This window comes from Rhinoraja longicauda, chromosome 10 (assembly GCF_053455715.1).
Source record: "Rhinoraja longicauda isolate Sanriku21f chromosome 10, sRhiLon1.1, whole genome shotgun sequence".
In the NCBI taxonomy this organism is placed as follows: domain Eukaryota; kingdom Metazoa; phylum Chordata; class Chondrichthyes; order Rajiformes; family Arhynchobatidae; genus Rhinoraja; species Rhinoraja longicauda.
In genome coordinates, this window is record NC_135962.1 from 61,282,332 (window position 1) to 61,306,260 (window position 23,929).

Here is a 23,929-nt window from a genome sequence, read left to right on the forward strand (position 1 = left end):
GCGGCGGGCACTTCCTGGTTGCTAGGGCAGCGGCGGGCACTTCCTGGTTACGGTTGCTAGGGAGCCGGGATGCCGGGGTACGAGTACCCGTGCGGCGGGGAATGCCGCTGCGGCTGCCACCCGCTCCAGGTGCCCATCAGCCAGAACTGGGACGAGCGCTTCGTGGCCAAGTGGATCGCGAAGCTGGGCTTCCCGCAGTACCAGGTGGGCACCTGCGGACACGCGCAACCGGGCCAATGCACCCGCGGACACGCGCAACCGGGCCAATGCACCCGCGGACACGCGCAACCGGGCCAATGCACCCGCGGACACGCGCCGCCGGGCCAATGCACCCGCGGACACGCGCAACAGGGCCAATGCACCCGCGGACACGCGCAACCGGGCCAATGCACCCGCGGACACGCGCAACCGGGCCAATGCACCCGCGGACACGTGCCGCCGGGTTAAGGCAGCCGCGGACACGCGCAATCGGGTCAATGCAGCCGCGGACACGCGCAACCCGAGCGCATTGGCCCGGTGGAAGGCGCGCATTTGGACCATCTTTGCATCGAGGCAAATACACAAACATGTAGATGTGCCCTGTTTCAGATATACACTCAGATAAATCTTTACTGGGCTGTGCATTCACTAATGCAATATAGTCTGGTAAATCTCAGCAGGTCGGGCAGCGCCTGTGCAAACAAACTCTCTGTTGAAAGCTCCATTGCGCTGAAAGTTGCGACGTGTAATTGGGACGGGACGGTGTCGCAGCTCCCTGCTTGGGAGACAGAAAGGTCTGTCTCGGCATTCATCCAAAATAGATTTCCATGGCATAGCTGCCAATGTCTCCACCTTCCCAGCCTTACCCCCTTTCCCCTCCCACATCAGCACTTGTGTAACGTTCTCCTGTCCTTCCACCCCACAGGATTGTTTCCTTTCAAACGGAATCACAGGCAGGAAACTAATTTTCGTCAACGGCTCCACTCTGCCCAGAATAGGGATCACAGACTTTGAGCACATGAAGGTCAGTGAGTGGACTTCGTTAAAGACTGTTTTGTTACGAAACCATTTTAATGTCGCCCCTTGTTTAGTTTACAGCAATGAAATCCCAACTGGCAGAGACAGGCATGGTACCCCGGTGCACCTGGCTTCTCTACCTGTACCTAAACCCTCCACAGATGCTGCCTGACCATGAGTTTCTCTAACTCGTTGTGTCATTGGATTCAATCTGATAAATCTACGTTTTGCCACCTTGTTATTAAACAGAAGGATGTGGATGAAGTGCGGACAGATGTTTAGTTTATCTTGGCATCTTGTTTGGCAAGGACATTCTATAGTTCCATGTTTCACATCCTTACTTAATTAAGATGAAATTTACACAAGGTACTCCTGGTGCAATTACCCCAAAATCTTGTACACTTTCACAATAGACAATAGGTGCAGGAATAGGTATTCCGCCCTTCGAGCCAGCACCACCATTCAATGTGAACATGGCTGATCATTCTCAATCAGTACCCCGTTCCTGCCTTCCCCCCATACCCCCTGACTCCGCTATCCTTGAGAGCTCTATCTAGCTCTCTCTTGAAAGCATTCAGAGAATTGGCCTCCACTGCCTTCTGAGGCAGAGAATTCCACAGATTTACATCTCTCTGACTGAAAAAGTTTTTCCTCATCTCCGTTCTAAATGGCCTACCCCTTATTCTTAAACTGTGGCCCCTGGTTCTGGACTCCCCCAACATTGGGAACATTTTTCCTGCCTCTAACGTGTCCAACCCCTTAACAATCTTATATGTTTCGATAAGATCCCCTCTCATCCTTCTAAATTCCAGTGTATACAAGCCTAGTCGCTCCAGTCTTTCAACATACGACAGCCCTGCCATTCCGGGAATTAACCTAGTAAACCTACGCTGCACGCCCTCAATAGCAAGAATATCCTTCCTTAAATTTGGGGACCAAAACTGCACACAGTACTCCAGGTGCGGTCTCACTTGGGCCCTGTACAACTGTAGAAGGACCTCTTTGCTCCTTTACTCAACTCCTCTTGTTATGAAAGCCAACATTCCATTGGCTTTCCTCACTGCCTGCTGGACCTGCATGCTTCCTTTCAGTGACTGATGCACTAGGACACCCAGATCTCGTTGTACGTCCCCTTTTCCTAACTTGACACCATTCAGATAATAATCTGCCTTCCTATTCGTACCACCAAAGTGGATAACCTCACACTTATCCACATTAAACTGCATCTGCCATGCATCCGCCCACTCACACAACCTGTCCAAGTCACCCTGCAACCTCATAGCATCTTCCTCACAGTTCACACTGCCACCCAGCTTTGTGTCATCTGCAAATTTGCTAATGTTACTTTTAATCCCTTCATCCAAGTCATTAATGTATATTGTAAATAGCTGCGGTCCCAGCACCGAGCCTTGCGGTATCCCACTAGTCACTACCTGCCATTCTGAAAGGGACCCATTTATCCCCACTCTTTGCTTTCTGTCTGCCAACCAATTTTCTATCCATGTCAGTACCCTACCCCCAATACCATGTGCTCTAATTTTGCCCACTAATCTCCTATGTGGGACCTTGTCGAAGGCTTTCTGAAAGTCAAGGTACACTACATCCACTGGCTCTCCCCTGTCCATTTTCCTAGTTACATCCTCAAAAAATTCCAGAAGATTAGTCAAGCACGATTTCCCCTTCGTAAATCCATGCTGACTCGGAACGATCCTGTTACTACTATCCAAATGCTCTGCAATTTCGTCTTTTATAATTGACTCCAGCATCTTCCCCACCACTGATGTAAGACTAACTGGTCTATAATTTCCCGTTTTCTCTCTCCCTCCTTTCTTAAAAAGTGGAATAACATTAGCTACCCTCCAATCCACAGGAACTGATCCTGAATCTATAGAACATTGGAAAATGGATCATTTCAGTGATTAATTCCTTCCCAACAGTGTTCCAGCACAGTGGGTAGAGCTGCAGCCTCACAGTGTCGGAGACCCGGGTTCCATCCTGATCTTGGTTCTGTGTGGAGTTTGCACATTCTCACTGTGATCGTACGGGTGCTTGGGTTTCCCCCACATCCCAAAGAATTGTAGCTTAATTGGTCTCTGTAATTTGCCCCTCGTGTGGAGGAAGTGGATGGAACAGTGGAATAACAGAGACCAAGTGTGAATTGATGATTGATGGTCAGCATGGACTGGGAGGGCCGAAGGGCCTGTTTCCATGCTGTACCTCCAAACTAAATAATCAAACACAATCTGCCACAGGCAATGATGGTCCACTTTTACAAAGTCTGTCCTCACCTTCTCCATCATGGTCTGGTTTGGCTCAGCCACCAAGCACCACATCCGGAGGCTGCAACGGATCGTTCGCACAGCTGAGAAGGTTGTTGGCTGCAACCTTCCCCCCATTGACGAACTGCACACTGCAAGGGCCAGGAAGCGAGCGGGCAAGATCATCTCTGACCCCTCTCAACCTGGCCACAAACTCTTTGAAGCACTTCCCTCTGGAAGGCAACTCCGGACTGTCAAAGCAGCCACAGCCAGACATAAAAACAGTTTTGTTCCACGAGTAGTAGCTCTACTCAACAACCAAAAGTCTGCCGCTTCCTTTTGCTCTGGTATATTATTTCATTCTTCACATGTGTAAATTATAATGTTTTATTCTTAATTGTTCACTGTATGTTCGTGTTGTTACTTGCGAGCAAAGCACAAAGGCAAATTCCTTGTATGTGTACATACCTACTAATAAAATGTATTCAATTCAATTAAAATCAGAGAAGGATAGAGTCCTGTTGCAGGCAAATGAGAGTATGTAGGTAGTGGAGATAGAATCTTCCCCTTTGGTACCAGGCTTTCCTATCAAACGGTCCTTCCATACGCCAGGCTACTGTCCGATTCACCTCTACCCCATTGTGGACAGTGGACTGTGTCTCTGGAACTAGTGCGCTACAATGCTGAGAACTTCGAGCCAGCACCACCATTCATTGTGATCATGGCTGATCATCCACAATCAGTAACCCGTGCCTGCCTTCTCCCCATATGCCTTGATTCTGCTAGCCCTTGGAGCTCTATCTAACTCTCTTTTAAATTCATCCAGTGAATTGGCAGAGAATTCCACAAATTCACAACTATGGGTGACATTTTTTTTCCCAATTTTAAATGCCCCCCCCTTTATTCTTAGACTGTGAATAAAGTCCTGGTTCTGGACTGCCCCAACATTGGGAACATTTTTCCTGGCATCTAGCTTATCCAGTCCTTTTATGTATGGTGTTAGACAATAGACAATAGGTGCAGGAGTAGGCCATTCGGCCCTTCGAGCCAGCACCGCCATTCAATGTGATAATGGCTGATCATTCTCAATCAATACCCCGTTCCTGCCTTCTCCCCATACCCCCTAACTCCGCTATCTTTAAGAGCTCTATCTAGCTCTCTCTTGAATGCATTCAGAGACTTGGCCTCCACTGCCTCCTGAGGCAGAGAATTCCACAGATTCACAACTCTCTGACTGAAAAAGTTTTTCCTCATCTCCGTTCTAAATGCCCTACCCCTTATTCTTAAACTGTGGCCCCTGGTTCTGGACTGCCCCAACATTGAGAACATGTTTCCTGCCTCTAATGTGTCCAACCCCTTAATAATCTTATGTTTCGATAAGATCCCCTCTCATCCTTGTTATCTGATCTGATTAGATAGCATGCAGAACAAAGCTTTTCACTGTACCTCAGTACACGTGACAATGATAAAGGTGAAGCTGGTGTTGACCCTGGTGGGACGGACCAGGTCTACACTATGGGCAGTGAGGCTTCACGTAGTGCCCAGTGTCCTGCCTGATCTCACGCTGTAACTTCCAATCAGACCGTTTGTGTATTTGCCACAGTTGGGGTGTACATACAGTAAATGCCAGCTGTTGTTGCAGGCCATTTCACAAGAGATTCAGAAGCTGCTGGACATCAAAGACCCCCACTCGGCGCGCAGCATTTCCTACCGCCGCAGGGACCCCATGGGCCTGTTCCTCGAACGCAAGGCCCCGACGGGCCCCAAAGCCGACGCTCTGGCCCTGGAGGAATTCATGAAAGATCTGGATGCTGGCATCGCCCCTGCAGCCCCACAGAGAAGTATCTGACCAGCTGCTGGGGACCAGATACAGTCCCACACCCTGGGAGAAGTGCTGGCTCTGACGTGTAATATTGTGCATCTGTCCACGTTTCTGTTCAAAGCAGCATCACCAAGTTTGTCATTAGTTGCACATATCTATAAATATCCAGCAAGGGAACCGTGCCAAATGCTGATTTCATATTATCCAACCTTTCCACCAAACCCTTGCCCTTGGTGTGCCTCGGCCCACTGCATCTCTCAGTTGCGAACCATTTTAACTCGCCTTCCCATTCCCACACTGACCTTTCTGTCTTGGGCCTCCTCCTTGCCAGAGTGAGGCCACAAGCAAACTGGAGAAACAGCACCTCACATTCTGCTTGGGTACCTCACAACAGGGCGGTATGAACGTTGAATTCTCCAATTTTAAGTGATACCCCCCTCCATTATCCACTCTCTTTGCTGTGCCCCCCATCCCCCCCTATGCACACTCATATCCCTCTCTAGCTCCAATAGCCCAGAGCCACCCAGCTCCTTTTCAAACATTTCACTGCACCTCGGTACACATGACAATAATAACCTAAAGTAGAGTTGCTGCCTTACAGCGAATGCAGCGCCGGAGACCCGGGTTCCATCCCCACTACGGGCGCCGTCTGTACGGAGTTTGTACGTTCTCCCCGTGACCTGCGTGGGTTTTCTCTGAGATCTTCGGTGTACTCCCACACTCCAAAAACGTGCAGGTTTGTAGGTTGATTGGTTTGGTAAATGTAAAAATTGTCCCTAGTGGGTGTAGGATTGTGTTAGTGTGCGGGGATCGCTGGTCGGCGCGGACCCGGTGGGCCGAAGGACCTGTTTCACACTGTATCTCTAAACTAAACTAAACTAAAACCTTAAAGCTATGCCCACTAGTCTGACATTTCCACCCTGGGGAATTAGGTTCTGACTGTCTATCCTGTCGATGCCTCCCATCATTTTATAAGCGTATCAGGTCTCCCTTCATCTCCAATACTCCAACAAAAACAATCCAAGTTAGTATGCTGAAATCCCCTCCAGGTTAATGAGAAAAATGTTTTCATAAGTTAGAGATACAGCGCGGAAACAGGTCCTTTCGGCCCACCGGGTCGGCGCCGCCCAGCGATCCCAACACATTAACACTATCCTACACCCACTAGGGACAATTTTTTACATTTATCAAGCCAATTAACCTACAAACCGGTACGCCTATGGAGGGTGGGAGGAAACCGAAGATCTCGGAGAAAACCCACGCAGGTCACGGGGAGAACGTACAAACTCCGTACAGACGGCGCCCGTAGTCGGGATGGAACCCGGGTCTCCGGCGCTGCATTCGCTGTAAGGCAGCAACTCTACCGCTGCGCCACCGTGGGGGTCAATCTGACATACTCCAGATATAACATCTGATATACTCCAGTCCAGCTCAGTCAATTAGCAGCAATAGAATTGTTATGCTGATGGGATTTCTTGGAAAGATGAGGGATTGGGGGCCTAGAAAACAGAGGTCATTGAACAGTTGAAGGGCATGTGAGGTGACCCAGACATGCAGTATGTTGGGAGGGATTAAACCGGGGGGGCATAGGATGGAGTCGAGATAGGTGGAAATTAATTCAGTGGGACAGAATGAGGCAGAAACAATGGGTCTGCCAGATGTTTATGGATGTCTGATGGAATGGTCTCTCTATCTTTCTTTCTCTGTCCCCTCCCCCTCTCTTTCTCTCTCCCTCTTCCCCCCTTCCTTTCTTCCCCCTCTCTCTCCCCCCTCTCTTTCTCTCTCCCCTCACTCTTTCGTCCATCCTCTCTATCTCTTTCTGCCCCCTCCTCCTTCTCCTCCACCTTCCCTCCCTCTCTCTCTCTCTCTCTCTCTCTCAGTGAGGCATTCCTCAAGAACAGTCCTTATTCCTGGGACCACGGGAGCAATTCTCCAGGCACCCGGGTCTGGGGAAAGGAATGAGAAGCAGCAGGTTTGAACAGTCAGGTAACCTGTTGGGTGGGATTGCAGAGGAGAATTTCCTCTCTCTTCAATGTCCAAAGCCTTCTGTAAAGGGAGCCATTGCAGTTGTTTAGAACAGTGCTGGAGTTTACAATATTGTGTTCAGTTCTGGGCACCATGTTATAGGAAAGATAATGTCAAGCTTGAAAGGGTTCAGAAAAGATTTACGAGGATGTTGCCAGGAATAGAGGGTGTGAGCTATATATAGGGAGAGGTTGAGTAGGCTGGGTCTCTATTCCATGGAGCGCAGGAGGATGAGGGAAGATCTTATAGAGGTGTACAAAATCATGAGAGGAATAGATCGAGTAGATGCACAGTGTCTCTTGCCCTGAGTAGGGGAATCGAGGACCAGAGGACATAGGTTCAAAGCGAAGGGGAAAAGATTTAATTCGAATCCGAGGGGTAACTTTTTCACACAAAGGGTGGTGGGTGTATGGAACAAGCTGCCAGAGGAGGTAGTTGAGGCTGGGACTATCCCATCGTTTAAGAAACAGTTGGACAGGTACATGGACAGGACAGGTTTGGAGGGATATGGACCAAGCGCAGACAAGTGGGACTAGGGTAGCTGGGACATTGTTGGCCGGTGTGGGCGAGTTGGGCCGAAGGGCCTGTTTCCACACTGTATCACTCTCTAACTCGGTGGGTCAGGAATAATCTCTGAAGAACATGGATAGGTGACGTTTGAGGTGGGGACCCTACTTCAGTCTGATTGTGAGCAGGGGAAGAAAGCTGGAAGAGAGGAGGGGCAGTACAACGTGTGTACTGATACTTCTCCAGAGATACCTCCGGAACTACTCAGTTACTCCAGCACTTTGTGTCTTTCTTTGTAAACCAGAATCTGCAGTTCCGTGTTTCTACATGATGGAAATGTACCCCAACACAAGTGGTGCATCTCGCTAAACCCGGGCACTGTCATGCTTACATATCCTGGTGACTTTCAGCCAACACTGATCTTGCAAAACACTTCAGCAGGTCATTCAGCATCTAGGAGAATCAAGGCTAAATCACTGGAGAATCAAGGCTGATTTAGACAAATTTAACAATGTGATCCTATCAATTGCACTGTCAAAAATGATTCCAAATAAAATACTTTTTGATGAATATATCTGTGACTTATCCTGATTTGTTTCAGGTGAGGTTATTAAGAGTTACAGAATGGAGAGCTGGTGGGGGAGTAGGAATCTGGAATGTTTTTAATTTAAAACCTGGTACAAGAGCAAAAAGCTGGGTAATAATGGGTTGAGGTTCAGGCAGATCGATCTAGTTCTGAGCAAAGGAATGAACAATTGACAAACTCCATCTTCCAGGATGAAAGAGCAGCAGTGGGTCAGGCAGCATCTGTGGAGAGAATGGACAGATGACGTTTCCATCTGGAGAGGGGCCCGAGCCCAAAACCTCACCTGTCCACTCCTTCCACAGATGCTACCTGACCCACTGAGTTCCTCCAGCACTTTGTGCTTCATACTTCTTTACCCAAGAAGTTGTCCCATTCCATGAAGTGGTAGAACATAGAATACAGCATAGGAACAGGCCCTTCGGCCCACAATATCTGTGCCGAATATGATGCCAAGTGAAACTAATGTCATCTGCCTGCAGGTGATCCATTCCCTCCATATCCATGTGCCTGTCTAAAAGCCTCTTAAACACTACTATTGTATCTGCCTCCTCCATCACCCCTGGAAACGTGTGTCTGCCCTTCTCACCTTAAAGCTACGCCCTCTAGTATTTGTGCTTCCTGGTCAGCAATATGTGTTTTGTTACAAGGAGAAGCTGGGCAGAATAAACAATAAACAATCGGTGCTATCTTTAAGAGCTCTATCTAGCTCTCTCTTAAAAGCATCCAGAGAATTGGCCGCCACTGCCTTCTGAGACAGAGAATTCCACAGATTCACAACTCTCTGACTGAAAAAGTTCTCTCTCATCTCCGTTCTAAATGGTCCATCCCTTATTCTTAAAGTGTGCCCCCGGTTCTGTGCCCCCTCCCCCAACATCGGGAACATGTTTCTCCCCTCCAGCTTGTCCAATCCCTTAATAATCTTCTATGTTTCAGTAAGATCCCCTCTCATCCTTCTAGCTTCCAGTGTATACAAGGGACCAATTCAAGAATACCGAAGAATAAACACAAATGGCACAGAAGCATAAAATGACCTTTTAGTACTTTTACCAGTTGTGTAATATCTTTCTAGTTGTACAGGTACCGTTTTGATGTGGTCAGTATGCGGCCACAATAGCACCATGCTGCCAGTGCACCTGCCTTGCCTCTTGCTGGGAGTGGTCAGTCTCGGCAGCATTCTCCATCGTCAAGTGACTTTTGTGACCTTAACATGATCATGCGGTACACGAAGCTGAGATGAGGCCGCAGCATTGGGTGCAGGGCGAAGAACCTTGTGAGGGGTGTGTCCTTCAGACTCACGGTCGACAACTCGATCCAAGGGAAAGGGCTGCAAGTGGATGATCACACACTTCATAAATCATTGCAAATACCAACAGGCAATGAACTACTTGTCCTCGTGCCACTGCTTTTAGTTTTAATTCAGAGATATTGTCCACCGAGTCCATGCCGACCCGTTCACACTAGTTCTATGTTCTACTTTCCAATCCGCTCCCTGCACACTAGGGGGAGATTTACAGAGGCCGTTTTTTCTGCAAACCTGCACGACTTTGGGCTGTAGGAGGAAACCAGAGCGCCCAGAAGAAACCCACGCAGTCAACATAATCAAAGACATGTCCCACCCCCAGAGATTCCTCCTCCTCCTCCTCCTCCTCCCCACTCCCAGAAGGTGCAGAAGCTGGAAAGTGCGCACCACCAGACTCGGGAACAGCTTCTTCCCCTCTGTTATCAGGCTTTTTAGATTTAGATTTAGATTTAGAGATACAGCGCGGAAACAGGCCCTTCGGCCCACTGGGTCCGTGCCGCCCAGCGATCCCCGCACATTAACACTATCCTACACACCCTAGGGACAATTTTTACATTTACCCAGTCAATTAACCTACAAACCTGTACGTCTTTGAAATGTGGGAGGAAACCGAAGATCTAGGAGAAAACCCACACAGGTCACGGGGAGAACGTACAAACTCCGTACAGACAGCACCCCTAGTCAGGATCGAACCTGAGTCTCCGGCGCTGCATTCGCTGTAAGGCAGCAACTCTACCGCTGCGCCACCGTGCTGCCCTTCTGAACATGCCCCGCAAAGAGTGGGTCGCCCTGAACCGGCTCCACACGGGGGTCGGCCGGTTCAACGCCAACATGCATCGTTGGGGGTTGCGTCCATCAGCAGCCTGCGTGTGTGGAGCAGACCAGCAAACAGCGCAGCACGGCATGTTCAACTGCACTGTCCTCCGTCCCCCTGGTGGAGGGGTAGACCTCACGGCCCTCGACAACAGCACATTGCACTGGCTACAGCGCCTGGAGGCCGTCACATAACATCTGCTGCCTCAAACGCAAGAAGAAGGCTTCTGAACGGCCCTTCCATAAGCTGGGGTACTGTCCGATTCACCTCTACCCTATTGCGGACACTGGACTTTGTGGAACTGATGCGCTACAATGCTGAGAACTATATTCTGCACTCTGTATCTCCCCCTTTGCTCTACCTATTGTACGAGTTTGACTTGATTGTATTTTATCTATGGTATTATCTGATTGAATAGCATGCAAAACAAAGCTTTTACTGTACCTCGGTACACGTGACAATAAAAACTAGGGATAACATGCAAACTCTACAAAGACAGCACTTGAGGTCAGGATGGAACCTGGGTCTCTGGTGCCATGATGCAGCAGCTGTATCACTATGCTGCCACTGTGCTTTTTTAATGCAGATCAATGGTTGTGAATTGGGGCACTATTTCCAAAGTTCATTAAGACATACAGTAGGAGCAGAACTGTGCCATTCGGAACATTGAGTCTGCTCTGACATTCAATCATGGCTGATATATTTTTCCCCTCCCAAACCCATCTTCCTGCCTTCCCAACTCAAATTGGAGGAACAGTACCTCATATTTCACTGAACACCTCCGCTCAGTCCGTCTTAACCTACCTGATCTCCCGGTGACCTCCCACTCCCAATCTGACCGTCTTGCTTAATTGCTTAACAAATGGTCCAATGTTTGTGTGAAGAAGAAGTGAGTGTTGTTCTTATCTAGTCCCAGATATAACCGTATCCTGTGTTTAAGTTTACTTCAGGAATTTGCTCACTGACACATTGTGTACCTTGTTATCGTATTAGATTGTACCGGATGAATTATGGTGAACTACCCGTATAAGGAGCCTTAGATTCTGTGCTACGTCGGAGCTGTAGCTATCTGGCTTTAGAGAGCTGAGTTCCCCGTGATACCACGCTAATAAAGACTGGTGAAGAGAGGCTCCTCCGTGTCCGAGTCTTATTTTCCTCAAGCAGGGGATAAATCCGCAACACTATCCATGCACCTATCGAACTGTTTCTTTAATGTTGCTTTAATTACCTCCTTATTCCATACACCAACCACCCTCTGTGTGAAAAAGTTACCCCTCAAGATTCCTATTAAATCTTTTCCCCTTTCACCTTGAACCCGTGTCCTCTGGTCCTCGATTCCCCTACTCAAGGCAAGAGACTCTGTGCATCTACCTGATTTATTCCTCTCATGATTTTATACACCTCTATAAGGTCACCTATACAGGTGTTCCTCTACCTACGATGGGGTTACGTTCCGAGAAACCCATCACAAACCGAAAATATCGATATGCATTGAATACACGTGATCGCGTGGCTGGACGCGAGTGGCGGCTCGTTGCGGATCACTGCCAAAGTCAAAATATGGTAAGTGGAAGCATCGTAAGACGGGGAGCACCTGTATAGATAGATTGTCATCACACATCTGTCCATTTATCCATCAAGATGCAGCACAAAACGCCACAGGAGATCCTTCCTCCCTGTGTCTATCAAACTGTACAACTCCTCCCCCTTCTGTTGTGGGGTAGACTGAGGCTGACCTACCCCCCCCCCCCCCCCCCAACCCCCCCCTCCTCCCCACCTCCTCAAAGCCTTTCCACTCATCACTTTAATTTCATGTTTCATGTATTTCGTGTTTTTTATGACTGTTGGCAAATTAATTTCTCTCTTGGGGTAAATAAAGTTCTACCAGTATGGTATATACAGTATACCTTCTAGGAGACAGTTCTACCAGTATGGTATATACAGTATACCTTCTAGGAGACAGTTCTACCAGTATGGTATATACAGCATACCTTCTAGGAGACAGTGAATTTGCCCACGATTCATTCACAAAGCTTTCGCACACAAACATATCTGGATAGTCAAAAGCTTCCAGTCCGTGTGTGGCATCAAACATCAGACTATTGATAATCTCTAATGTGCTCCTGTGGGGCACTCTCAGAAAGTGGCACATGTTCAGGACAGAATACAGAACCTCCTCAAACCACTTTGGCTTCACACAATTCTGATCTACAAGAGAGAAAGAGAGAGTGTTTAATTGTCACGAGACAAACCGTGGTCCTGTGGGGTCCAAACCTCTCCTGTGGGCCCAGCAACCCTCCCCCAACTGACGACCCGTGGACTCTTTGCTGGCCGGGGAGTCTCCCCCAGGGCCGGGCGAGCGAGGGGGGAGAGGAAAGGAGAGAGGGAGCCACTCACCCCGCCCCGGGTTGCTGGGCCCACAGGAGAGGTTTGGACCCCACAGGACCCCGGCGGCCTACATCAAGAGAGCGGCCGCAAGGCGCTACCACATGTGCGACCTGCCGGCGGCCATCTTGTTTGGCCTTCTCTCTGCCACCGCGCTGCACCACGGGAGGAAGGTCAGGCGCGGGGCACACCGGGACGGGCGCCGGGCTTCCCCGCCAACCCTCCCACAACTGCACACACGCAGATCCGGCGACCATCTTACCGTTGTGACGCAAGATGAACACGTAAGTATTAGATCAACGGGCCCCAATCGCACAGGCGATAGCGGCTGCCAGGCCCATTCACAGTATAAAGTTTATAAAGTGAATAACTTTTAAAATATAACAATAATTCGAATGAAACTTATTGCTGCACACCACAGGCCAATGGTGAGTCAGGTGGGCCTAAATTGTTGCTCTACTGTGTACCGTTTTGGCTGTATTTCGGGAACATAGATACATATATATATATACACAAAATGCTGGAGTAACTCAGCAGGTCAGGCAGCATCTCAGGAGAGAAGGAATGGGTGACGATTCGGGTCGAGACCCTTCTTCAGTCTGGGGTGTAAACTACCCAAGCGAAATATGAGGTGCTGTTCCTCCAATTTGCGCTGGGCCTCACTCTGACAATGAAGGAGGCCCAGGAGAGAAAGGTCAGATTGGGAATGGGAGGGGGAGTTGAAGTGCTGAGCCACCGGGAGATCAGGTAGGTTAAGGCGGACTGAGCGGAGGTGTTGAGCGAAACGATCGCCGAGCCTCCACATTCTCACCGATGTGGAGAAGTCGACATCTGGAACAGCGGATACAGTAGATGAGGTTGGAGGACGTGCAAGTGAAATCTGAAGAAGGGTCTCGACCTGAAACGTCACCCTTTCCTTCTCTCAGCAGATGCTGCCTGACCCGGTGAGTGACTCCGGCATTTAGTGTCTACCTTCAATTTAAACCAGCATAGGCAGTTCTTTCGTACACACCTGCACTACTATCTATCTTGGGCTATCTTTGATCAGACTTTACTGGCTTTACATTGGCTTTGATCAGCGTTTGATGGCACTGGGCCTGTACTTGCTGGAGTTTAGAAGAATGAGGGGGGACCTCATTGAAACGTATCGAATAATAAAAGGGTTGGACAGAGTGTTTCCACTAGTGGGAGAGTCTAGGACTAGAGGTAAAAGCCTCAGAATTAAAGGACATTCCTTTAAAGGAGATGAGGGGGAATTTCTTTAGTCAGAGGGTGGTGAATCTGTGGAATTCTTTGCCACAGGAGGTTGTGGAGGCCAAGTCAGTGGATATTTTTAAGGCAGAGATAGATTCTTGATTAGTGCGGGTGTCAGGGGTTATGGGGAGAAGGCAGGAGAATGGGGTTAGGAGGGAGAGATAGATCAGCCATGATTGAATGGCGGAGTGGACTTGATGGGCCGAATGGCCTAATTCTGTTCCTATCACTTATGACTTTTACCTTGCACTAAACATTATTCCCTCATCATGTATCTATACACTGTGGATTTCAAATGGTTTTACATTGAAATCCTTGTAGTCAAGCACTATGCTGATCACGCAGATGGGATCGCTGGAGTGTAGGGTTGCCAACTTTCTCACTCCCAAATAAGGGAAAGGGTGACGTCACCGCCCCACGCCCCACGTGACCTCACCCAGCCAGCGGCCACGTGCTCCCGCTCCACCAATGGCGGCCGCCTGGGCCTCAAGGCCTACACTGTCCGGGCCTACACTGTCCGGGCTTACACTGTCCGGGCCTACACTGTCCGGGCCTACACTGTCCGGGCCTACACTGTCAGGGCCTACACTGTCCGGGCTTACACTGTCCGGGCCTACACTGTCCGGGCCTACACTGGCTTACATTGTCCGGACCTACACTGTCCAGACCTACACTGTCCGGACCTACACTGTCAGGGCCTACACTGTCCGGGCTTACACTGTCCGGGCCTACACTGTCCGGGCCTACAATGTCTAGGCCTACACTGTCCGGGCCTACACTGGCTTCCACTGTCCGGACCTACACTGTCCAGACCTACACTGTCCGGACCTACAGCGTCAGGGCCTACAGCATCCGGGACTACACTATCCGGACCTACAGCAACCCCCCGGCCTAATACGGGACAAGGGCGGTCTCAGACGGGACAAACCAATTTAGCCCAAAATACGGGATGTCCCGGCTAATACAGGACAGTTGGCAACCCTACTGGAGACCAATGAAAAGCACTAATTGTTGCTGGCCTGCATCCACTTTAACACAGCCTGTTGGATTAATTTTAATGCTCAACCCAAATACCTCTCCTGCTATAACAACTTAAAAGCTAAGCAAATAAAGTCACCTCGGAATGCTGATAGTAAAGTATAACAAATATTGATAATTTGTAAAAACAAAAGCTAGAAACAAGGAACTGCAGATGCTGGTTTAGAAAAGAAGACACAGAGTGCTGGAGTAACTCAGCAACTCAGGCAGCATACCTGGTGAATGGATAAGTGATGTTTCAGACCAGGACCCTTCTTCAGACTGATTACAGTGGGGAGCCGAGGAGAGGCAGGACAGAGCCTGGCAGGTAGTAAGTGAACGCGGGCGAAAGGGGAGCGTGGTGTTTGATAGGCAGATGATTGGAAATAATAATTAGTGAACTAGCATCGACAATTCCTCGTGACTCCATTGGTATTTTATTGTTACATATGGAGGATGTACAGGTATTGCCTGACTGGCTCTGAACTCCAGCTTAGGAGTGACACATGGATGCTGTGGCAGCCAATGCCGCCTCCAACATTGATATGACATTTGTTCAGGTACAAGACCAGGTGGACCCATTGGGCCTGAACCACCCCTGCATTGGTGCAGCACCCTCTACTTCCCCACTCCTCTCTCCCCCCCACTCCACCCTCTCCCCTCCCTCCTCCTCCCCCTTCCTCCCCCCCTTCCCCTCCCCCCTTCCCACCCCCCTCCCTCCCCCCCCCTCCCTCCCCCCACCCTCCCCCCACCCTCCTCCCCTCCACCTACCCTCTCCCCCTTCCCCCCCACTCCATCCCCCACAACCCCCTTATCCTCCCTCCCTTCCTCCCCCTTATCCTCCCTCCCTCCCTCCCTTCCTCCCCTTCCTTCCTTCCTCCCCCCTCCCTCCCTAGGAGATAGATTTGAACTTTAAAATGTGAATAACTTTTAAAATATAACACCGATTTCAATGAAACTTCTTCCATTAGCATCAAAGGAACGACGGTGAGTAAGGTGGGCCTAAAATTGTCGTGCTAAAGGTACCGTTTTGGCTGTAGTTCAGGAACAAACAAACAAACAAACAAACAAGAGTTTTATTATATAGCTATGAACAGGAAAGGTTGAGAGGACATGGGTAAAACACGGGTAAATGGCACTGGTATAGATGGACAAGGATGGATGTAACCACGCTGCATGAGTCTAGGACCTTTCATCACAGATTCTTTGAACCTACTGGGTTCACGGATCTCAAATGAATGTCCCTCCACAACTGACCATCCTTTGAGACTGTAGGAAGGAACTGCAGATGCTGGTTTACATCAAAGATAGACACAAAATGCCTATTCAGCGGGACAGGCAGCATCTCTTGAGAGAAGGAATGGATAGCGTTTTGGGTCGAGACTCTTCTTCAGACTGTCAGAGAAGGGTCTCGACCCGAAACGTCACCCATTCCTTCTATCCAGAGATGCTCCCTGACCCGCTGAGTGACTCTAACATTATGTGTCTATCATCCTCTGAAGCTACGGTGGTAATGGGAGATTTCAACATGCAGGTACACTGGGAAAATCAGGTTGGTAATGGACCCCAGGAAAGAGAGTTTGTGGAGTGTCTCCGAGATGGATTCTTAGAACAGCTTGTACTGGAGCCTACCAGGGAGAAGGCAATTCTGGATTTAGTGTTATGTAATGAACCTGATCTGATAAGGGGACTCGAGGTAAAAGAGCCATTAGGAGGCAGTGATCACAATATGATAAGTTTTACTCTACAAATTGAGAGGGAGAAGGGAAAATCAGAAGTGTCAGTATTACAGTATAGCAAAGGGGATTACAGAGGCATGAGGCAGGAGCTGGACAGATTTGACTGGAAGGAGGCCCGAGCAGCGGTGGAACAGCAATGGCAGGTATTCCTGGGAATAATGCAGAAGTTGCAGGATCAATTTATCCCAAAGAGGAGGAAAGATTCTAAGGGGAATAAGAGGCACCCGTGGCTGACAAGGGAAGTCAAGGACAGTATAAAAATAAAAGAGAAGAAGTATAACATAGCAAAGAAGACTGGGAAGCCAGAGGATTGGGACTCTTTTAAAGAGCAACAGAAGATGACTAAGAAGGCAATACGGGGAGAAAAGATGAGGTACGAGGGTTAACTAGCCAATAATATAAAGGAGGATAGTAAAAGCTTTTTTAGGTATGTAAAGAGGAAAAAAATAGTCAAGGCAAATGTGGGTCCCTTGAAGACAGAAGTGGGGGAATTTATTATGGGGAACAAGGAAATGGCAGATGAGTTGAACCGGTACTTTGGATCTGTCTTCACTGAGGAAGACACAAGCAATCTCCCAGATGTTCTAGTGGGCAGAGATCCTAGGGTGACGGAGGAACTGAAGGAAATCCACATTAGGCAGGAAATGGTGTTGGGTAGACTGATGGGACTGAAGGCTGATAAATCCCCAGGGCCTGATGGTCTGCATCCCAGAGTACTTAAAGAGGTGGCGCTAGAAATTGTGGACGCATTGGTGATCATTTTCCAATGTTCTATAGATTCAGGATCAGTTCCTGTGGATTGGAGGGTAGCTAATGTTGTCCCACTTTTTAAGAAAGGAGGGAGAGAGAAAACGGGAAATTATAGACCAGTTAGTCTGACATCAGTGGTGGGGAAGATGCTGGACTCAATTATAAAAGACAAAATTGCGGAGCATTTGGATAGTAGTAACAGGATTGTTCCGAGTCAGCATGGATTTACGAAGGGGAAATCATGCTTGACTAATCTTCTGGAATTCTTTGAGGGTGTAACTAGGAAAATTGACAGGGGAGAGCCGGTGGATGTGGTGTACCTTGACTTTCAGAAAACCTTTGACAAGGTTCCACATAGGAGATTAGTGGGCAAAATTAGAGCACATGGTATTGGTGACTTGGATGAAGGGATTAAAAGTACCTTTAGCAAATTTGCAGATGATACAAAGCTGGGTGGTAGTGTGAACTGTGAGGAAGATGCTATGAGGTTGCAGGGTGACTTGGACAGGTTGTGTGAGTGGGCGGATGCATGGCAGATGCAGTTTAATGTGGATAAGTATGAGGTTATCCAGTTTGGTGGTAAGAATAGGAAGGCAGAGTATTATCTGAATGGTGTCAAGTTAGGAACAGGGGACGTACAACGAGATCTGGGTGTCCTAGTGCATCAGTCAGTGAAAGGAAGCATGCAGGTACAGCAGGCGGTGAAGAAAGCCAATGGAATGTTGGCCTTCCTAACAAGAGGAGTTGAGTATAGGAGCAAAGAGGTCCTTCTGCAGTTGTACAGGGCCCTAGTGAGACCGCACCTGGAGTACTGTGTGCATTTCCCTTGAATGAAGCAGAATAAAAACCATCAGGTTTACAGATTGCTTACGTGACTGTCTAAATGGACAGGTATGTTCAACCACATCCTGAAACAGCAGACCCTCCACAACATTTTTAATGCTTTCCCACAATTTAGTCCAGGCGATTCTTGGGAAGTTGTACTGCGGCTTCACGATGTTGCTGTGCCCCAGGACATTCTGGAGTCTGAGAAAAGACAGAGAACAATGACAATGTCCACAGAGGAAGCAGCAGGCCCTACAGTCAATAGGTGCAGGAGGAGGCCATTTGGCCCTTCCAGCCAGCACCACCATTCAATGTGCTCATAGAAACAGAGAACATGGGTGCAGGAGGTGGCCATTCAGCCCTTCCAGCCAGCACCGCTATTCAATGTGATCATGGCTGATCATTCACAATCAGTACCCCGTGCCTGCCTTCTCCCCATTTCCCTTGATTCCACTAGCCCCCAGAGCTCTATCTAACTCTCTTTTAAATTCATCCAGTGAATTGGCCTCCATTGCCTTCTGTGGCGGGGAATTCCACAAATTCACAACTCTCTGGGTGAAAAAGTTCCTTCTCACCTCAGTTTTAAATGGCCTTCCTTTTATTCTAAGACTGTGGCCCCTGGTTCTGGACTCACCCAACATTGGGAACATTTTTCCTGCATCTATCTTGTCCAGTCCTTTTATAATTTTATATGTCTCTATAAGATCCCCTCTCATCCTTCTAAACTCCAGTGAATACAAGCCTAGTCTTTTCAATCTTTCCACATATGACAGTCCCACCATCCCAGGGATCAATCTCGTGAACCTACGCTGCACTGCCTCAATTACAAGGATGTCCTTCCTCAAGTTAGGAGACCAAAACTGTACACAATACTCCAGATCTGGTCTTACCAGGGCCCTATGCAACTGCAGAACCTCTTTATTCCTATACTCAAATCCTCTCGTTATGAAGGCCAACATGCCATTAGCTTTCTTCACTGCCTGCTGTACCTGCACGCCAACTTTCAGTGACTGGTGTACAAGGACATCCAGGTCTCGCTGCACCTCCCCCTTAAATAACCTGACACCATTGAGATAATAATCTGCCTCCTTGTTTCTGCCGCCAAAGTGGATAACCTCACATTTATCTATATTATACTGCATCTGCCACGCATTTACCCACACACTCAACCTGTCCAGGTCACCCTGCAACCTCCTAACATCCTCTTCGCAGTTCACACTGCCACCCAGCTTTGTGTCATCCGCAAACTTGCTAGTGTTGCTTCTAATTCCCTCTTCCAAATCATTAATATATATGGTAAACAGTTGCGGCCCCAACACCGAGCCTTGCGGCACTCCACTCGCCACTGCCTGCCATTCTGAAAAGGACCCGTTTACTCCTACTCTTTGCTTCCTGTCTGCCAACCAATTCTCTATCCATGTCAACACCCTACCCCCAATACCATGTGCTCTAATTTTAGTCACCAATCTCCCGTGTGGGACCTTGTCAAAGGCTTTCTGAAAGTCTAGATACACTACATCCACTGGCTCCCCTTCATCCATTTTACTTGTCACATCCTTTAAAAATTCCAGAAGATTAGTCAAGCAGGATTTCCCTTTCATAAATCCATGCTGACTTGGATTTATCCTTTTACTGCTATCCAAATGCACCGTTATTACCTCTTTAATAATTGACTCCAGCATCTTTCCCACCACCAAAGTCAGGCTAACTGGTCTATAATTCTCCATTTTCTCTCTCTCACATCTTTCTTGAAAACCTGTGCCTGCCTCCTCCCCATATCCCTTGCTTCCGCTATCGCTAAGAGCTCTATCTAACTCTCTTTTGAATGTATCCAGTGAATTGGCCTCCACTGCCTCCTGAGGCAGAGAATTCCACAAGTTCACAACTCTCTGGGTGAAAAGTTTTTTCTCTTTTCAGTTCTAAATGGCCTACCCCTAATTCTTAAACTGTGGCCCCTGATTCTGGACTCCCCCAACATCGGGAACAAGTTTCCTGCATCTAACGTGTCCAATCCCTTAATAATTTTATATGTTTCAATAAGATCCCCTCTCATACATCTAAATTCCAGTGTATACAAGCTCTTTCATTAATACAGTCCCGCCATTCCGGGAATTATCCCCGTGAACCTACGCAGCACTCCCTCAATAGCAGGAATATCCTTCCTCAAATTAGGAGACCAAAACTACACACAATTCTCCAGGTGCGGTCTCACTAGGGCCCTGTACAACTGCAGAAGTACCTCTTTGCTTCTATACTCAACTCCTCTTGTTATGAAGGCCAACATGCCATTAGCTTTGTTCACTGCCTGCTGTACCTGCATGATAACTGTCAGTGACTGATGTACAAGGACATCCAGGTCTCGTTGTACTTCTCCTTTTCCTAACCTGACACCATTCAGATAAAATATCTGCCTTCCTTTTCTTGCCACCAAAGTGGATAACCTCACATTTGAGGTTGCTATTGAGGGCGTGCAACGTAGGTTTACTAGGTTAATTCCCGGAATGGCGGGACTATCATATGTTGAAAGACTGGAGCGACTAGGCTTGTATACACTGGAATTTAGAAGGATGAGAGGAGATCTTATCGAAACGTATAAGATTATTAAGGGATTGGACACGTTAGATGCAGGAAACATGTTCCCAATGTTGGGGGAGTCCAGAACAAGGGGCCACAGTTTAAGAATAAGGTGTAGGCCATTTAGAACTGAGATGAGGAAAAACTTTTTCAGTCAGAAAGTTATGAATCTGTGGAATTCTCTGCCTCAGAGGGCAGTGGAGGCCAATTTTCTGAATACATTCAAGAGAGAGCTAGATAGAGCTCTTAAGGATAGCGGAGTCAGGGGGTATGGGGAGAAGGCAGGAACGGGGTACTGATTGAGAATGATCAGCCATGATCACATTGAATGGCGGTGCTGGCTCAAAGGGCCGAATGGCCTCCTCCTGCACCTATTGTTTATTGTCTATTGTCTATATATACACAAGTTGTGAGGATTAATGGAAGGGATTGAGTGGGCTGGCACTTCAGTCCATACAGACAGCCACAGCTGCAATGCCGTCAGCCCCATTCCCCTCCCTTCCCTTTACTCTATTCTCTCTAGGGTTGCCAACTGTCCCGAATTAGCTGGGACATCTGTATTTTGGGCTAAATTGGTTTGTCCCTATGGGACCGCCCATGTCTTGTATTAGGCCTGGGGGGGGGGGGGGGGGGGGTGCTGTAGGCCCGGACAGTTAGGCCCGGACATGGTAGGCCTAGGGGCCGCTGTAGGCCCGGACAATGTAGGCCCAGGAGCCGCTGTAGGCCCGGACAATGTAGACCTGAGGGCCGCTGTAGGCCCAGACAATGTAGGCCCAGGGGCCGCTGTAGGCCCGGACAATGTAGACCTGGGGGCCGCTGTAGGCCCGGACAGTATAGGTTAACGGAGTGTGCTCGGGGAGCGAGGCTGAGTGTGTTCGCCGAACGGAGGTTGCATAGCAACCAGCCTCCCGGCCTGGGCGGCCACCATTGGTGGAGCGGGAGCACGTGGCCGCTGGCTGGGTCAGGTCATGTGGGGCTCAGGGCAGTGATATCACCTTGTCCCATATTTGGGAGTTAGATAGTTGCCAACCCCTAATTCTCTCTCACACATGCACATCAACTACTCTTTCATTCTTTGAACATCGACTTCTCCAACTTTAGATAGTTCCTCTGTCCCTCTCTTCCCCTCCTCCTTCCCAGATCTCCCTCTATCTTCCTGTCTGCACCTACATACTTTCTTTGTCCCGCCCCCCCTGACATCAGTCTGAAGAAGGGTCTCGACCCGAAACGTCACCCATTCCTTCTCTCCCGAGATGCTGCCTGACCTGCTGAGTTACTCCAGCACTTTGTGAATAAACTCTTTCATTCTTCTTTGCCGACACGAAGTGGTACCTCACCGTTGTCAATTAATTACCAACACAGCACTGTGCAAAAACCCTGCTCCATACCCCTTTAAACTTACTCCTTAAAGCTATGCCATCTAATATTGGATATTCCCAGCCTGGGTAAAAGGTTCTGAGTGTCTACCCTATCTATGCTTCCCATAATTTTATATACTTCTAGTCAGTTGATATTTTTAAAACAGAGATAGATTCTTGATTAGTACAGGTGTCAGAGGTTATGGGGAGAAGGCAGGAGAATGGGGTTAGGAGGGAGAGACAGATCAGCCATGATTGAATGGTATAGACTTGATGGGCCGAATGGCCTAATTCTACTCCTATTACGTGTTCTAAATCTAATCCACCATTCATTCATGGCTGATCTATCTTCCCCTCTCAACCCCATTATCCTGCCTTCTCCCCTGACATCCTTACCAACCAATAATCTATATCTCAACCCTAAAAAATATCCACTGATTTGGCCTCCGCAGCCTTCTGTAGCAATGAATTCCACAGATTCACCACCCTCTGACTAACGAAATTCCTCATAAAGGAATATCCTATAATTCTGAGGCTGTGACCTCTGGTCCTAGATTCTCTCACTGGTGGAAACATCCTCTCCACATCCACTCTATCCAAGCCTTTCACTATTCGGTAAGTTTCGATGATGTCCGCCCTCATCTTCCTAAACTCCAGCGAGTACAGGCCCAGTGAGTAGGGGTGCCAACTTCCTCACTCCCAAATGCGGGACAAGGTGATGTCACCCTTTGTCCCTTATTTGGGAGTGAGGAAGTTGGCAACCCTACTAATATGGGAAAGGGGTGGTCCCATATAGGACAAACTTATTTAGACAAAATATGGATGTCCCGGCTAATACGGGACTGTTGGCAACCCTACCTCGGTCCAATCCTTTGATTGGACTTTACTGGCTATACTTTGCACTAAACGTTGTTCCCTTCTCATGTATCTATACACTGTAAATGGCATGATTGTAATCATGTGTTGTCTTTCCGCTGGCTAGATAGCACGCAACAAAAGCTGAACTGAAATTGTGACCATGGTGATTCACCCCAAATTCTCAATTTTTCGGGACAACACAAGCAAATACACTCCCCCATTGATTAACACAAATACAGATACACTCCCCCATTGATTAACACACAAACAAACACACTCCCCCATTGATTAACACACAAACAAACACACTCCCCCATTGATTAACACACAAACAAACACACTCCCCCATTGATTAACACACAAACAAACACACTCCCCCATTGATTAACACACAAACAAACACACTCCCCCATTGATTAACACACAAACAAACACACTCCCCCATTGATTAACACACAAAAAAATACACTCCCCCATTGATTAACACACAAGCAAATACCTGTACACTCCCCCATTGATTAACCTGAGATTGAACGAGCAGGGTAGGGAATCTCCAGCCATACACATATATCTATTCAGAACTTTGTGCACATGGCTTTGATCATCAATGGGACACAGTAGGGACTGCAATGGTGTGGCTTTGGAACTTGGAAAGACACAGAGTGCTGGAGTAACTCAGCGGGTCAGGCAGCATCTGTGGAGAACATGGATAGGTGACGTTTCACAGAGTGCTGGAGTAACTCAGCGGGTCAGGCAGCATCTGTGGAGAACATGGATAGGGGACGTTTCACAGAGTGCTGGAGTAACTCAGCGGGTCAGGCAGCATCTGTGGAGAACATGGATAGGTGACATTTCACAGAG

At 48.3% G+C, this 23,929-nt stretch overlaps 2 protein-coding genes across 3 annotated transcripts in view; one reads left to right on the forward strand and one right to left on the reverse strand.

The window, feature by feature from the left end:
* On the forward strand, positions 1-11,429 carry LOC144597510 (sterile alpha motif domain-containing protein 15-like). 2 transcript variants are annotated; one of them, XM_078406988.1, is made up of 3 exons: positions 1-204; positions 905-1,003; positions 9,264-11,429. In XM_078406988.1, exons 1-3 carry the CDS (start codon positions 70-72, stop codon positions 9,306-9,308), a joined length of 279 nt encoding a protein of 92 aa, XP_078263114.1. In that variant the 5' UTR covers positions 1-69; the 3' UTR covers positions 9,309-11,429. The 2 variants fall into 2 exon arrangements, with proteins under 2 accessions (XP_078263114.1, XP_078263113.1); XM_078406987.1 differs by lacking the exon at positions 9,264-11,429 and adding an exon at positions 4,897-5,647 and having other exon boundaries at positions 41-204.
* Positions 9,228-23,929, reverse strand: part of noxred1 (NADP-dependent oxidoreductase domain containing 1) — a 21,302-nt gene continuing 6,600 nt past the window's right edge. Inside the window, 3 exon segments of the mRNA XM_078406989.1 lie at positions 9,228-9,518; positions 12,300-12,516; positions 18,325-18,479. Coding sequence (XP_078263115.1) covers positions 9,353-9,518; positions 12,300-12,516; positions 18,325-18,479 — 538 coding nt within the window. The 3' untranslated portion in view covers positions 9,228-9,352.

Coding starts and splice junctions, on each gene's coding strand:
- LOC144597510 (XM_078406987.1), top strand. CDS start 70: ATGCCGGGGTACGAGTACCCGTGCGGCGGGGAATGCCGCTGCGGCTGC. Junction 205..904: donor TGGGCTTCCCGCAGTACCAG/GTGGGCACCTGC, acceptor TCCACCCCACAG/GATTGTTTCCTTTCAAACGG. Junction 1,004..4,896: donor CAGACTTTGAGCACATGAAG/GTCAGTGAGTGG, acceptor CTGTTGTTGCAG/GCCATTTCACAAGAGATTCA.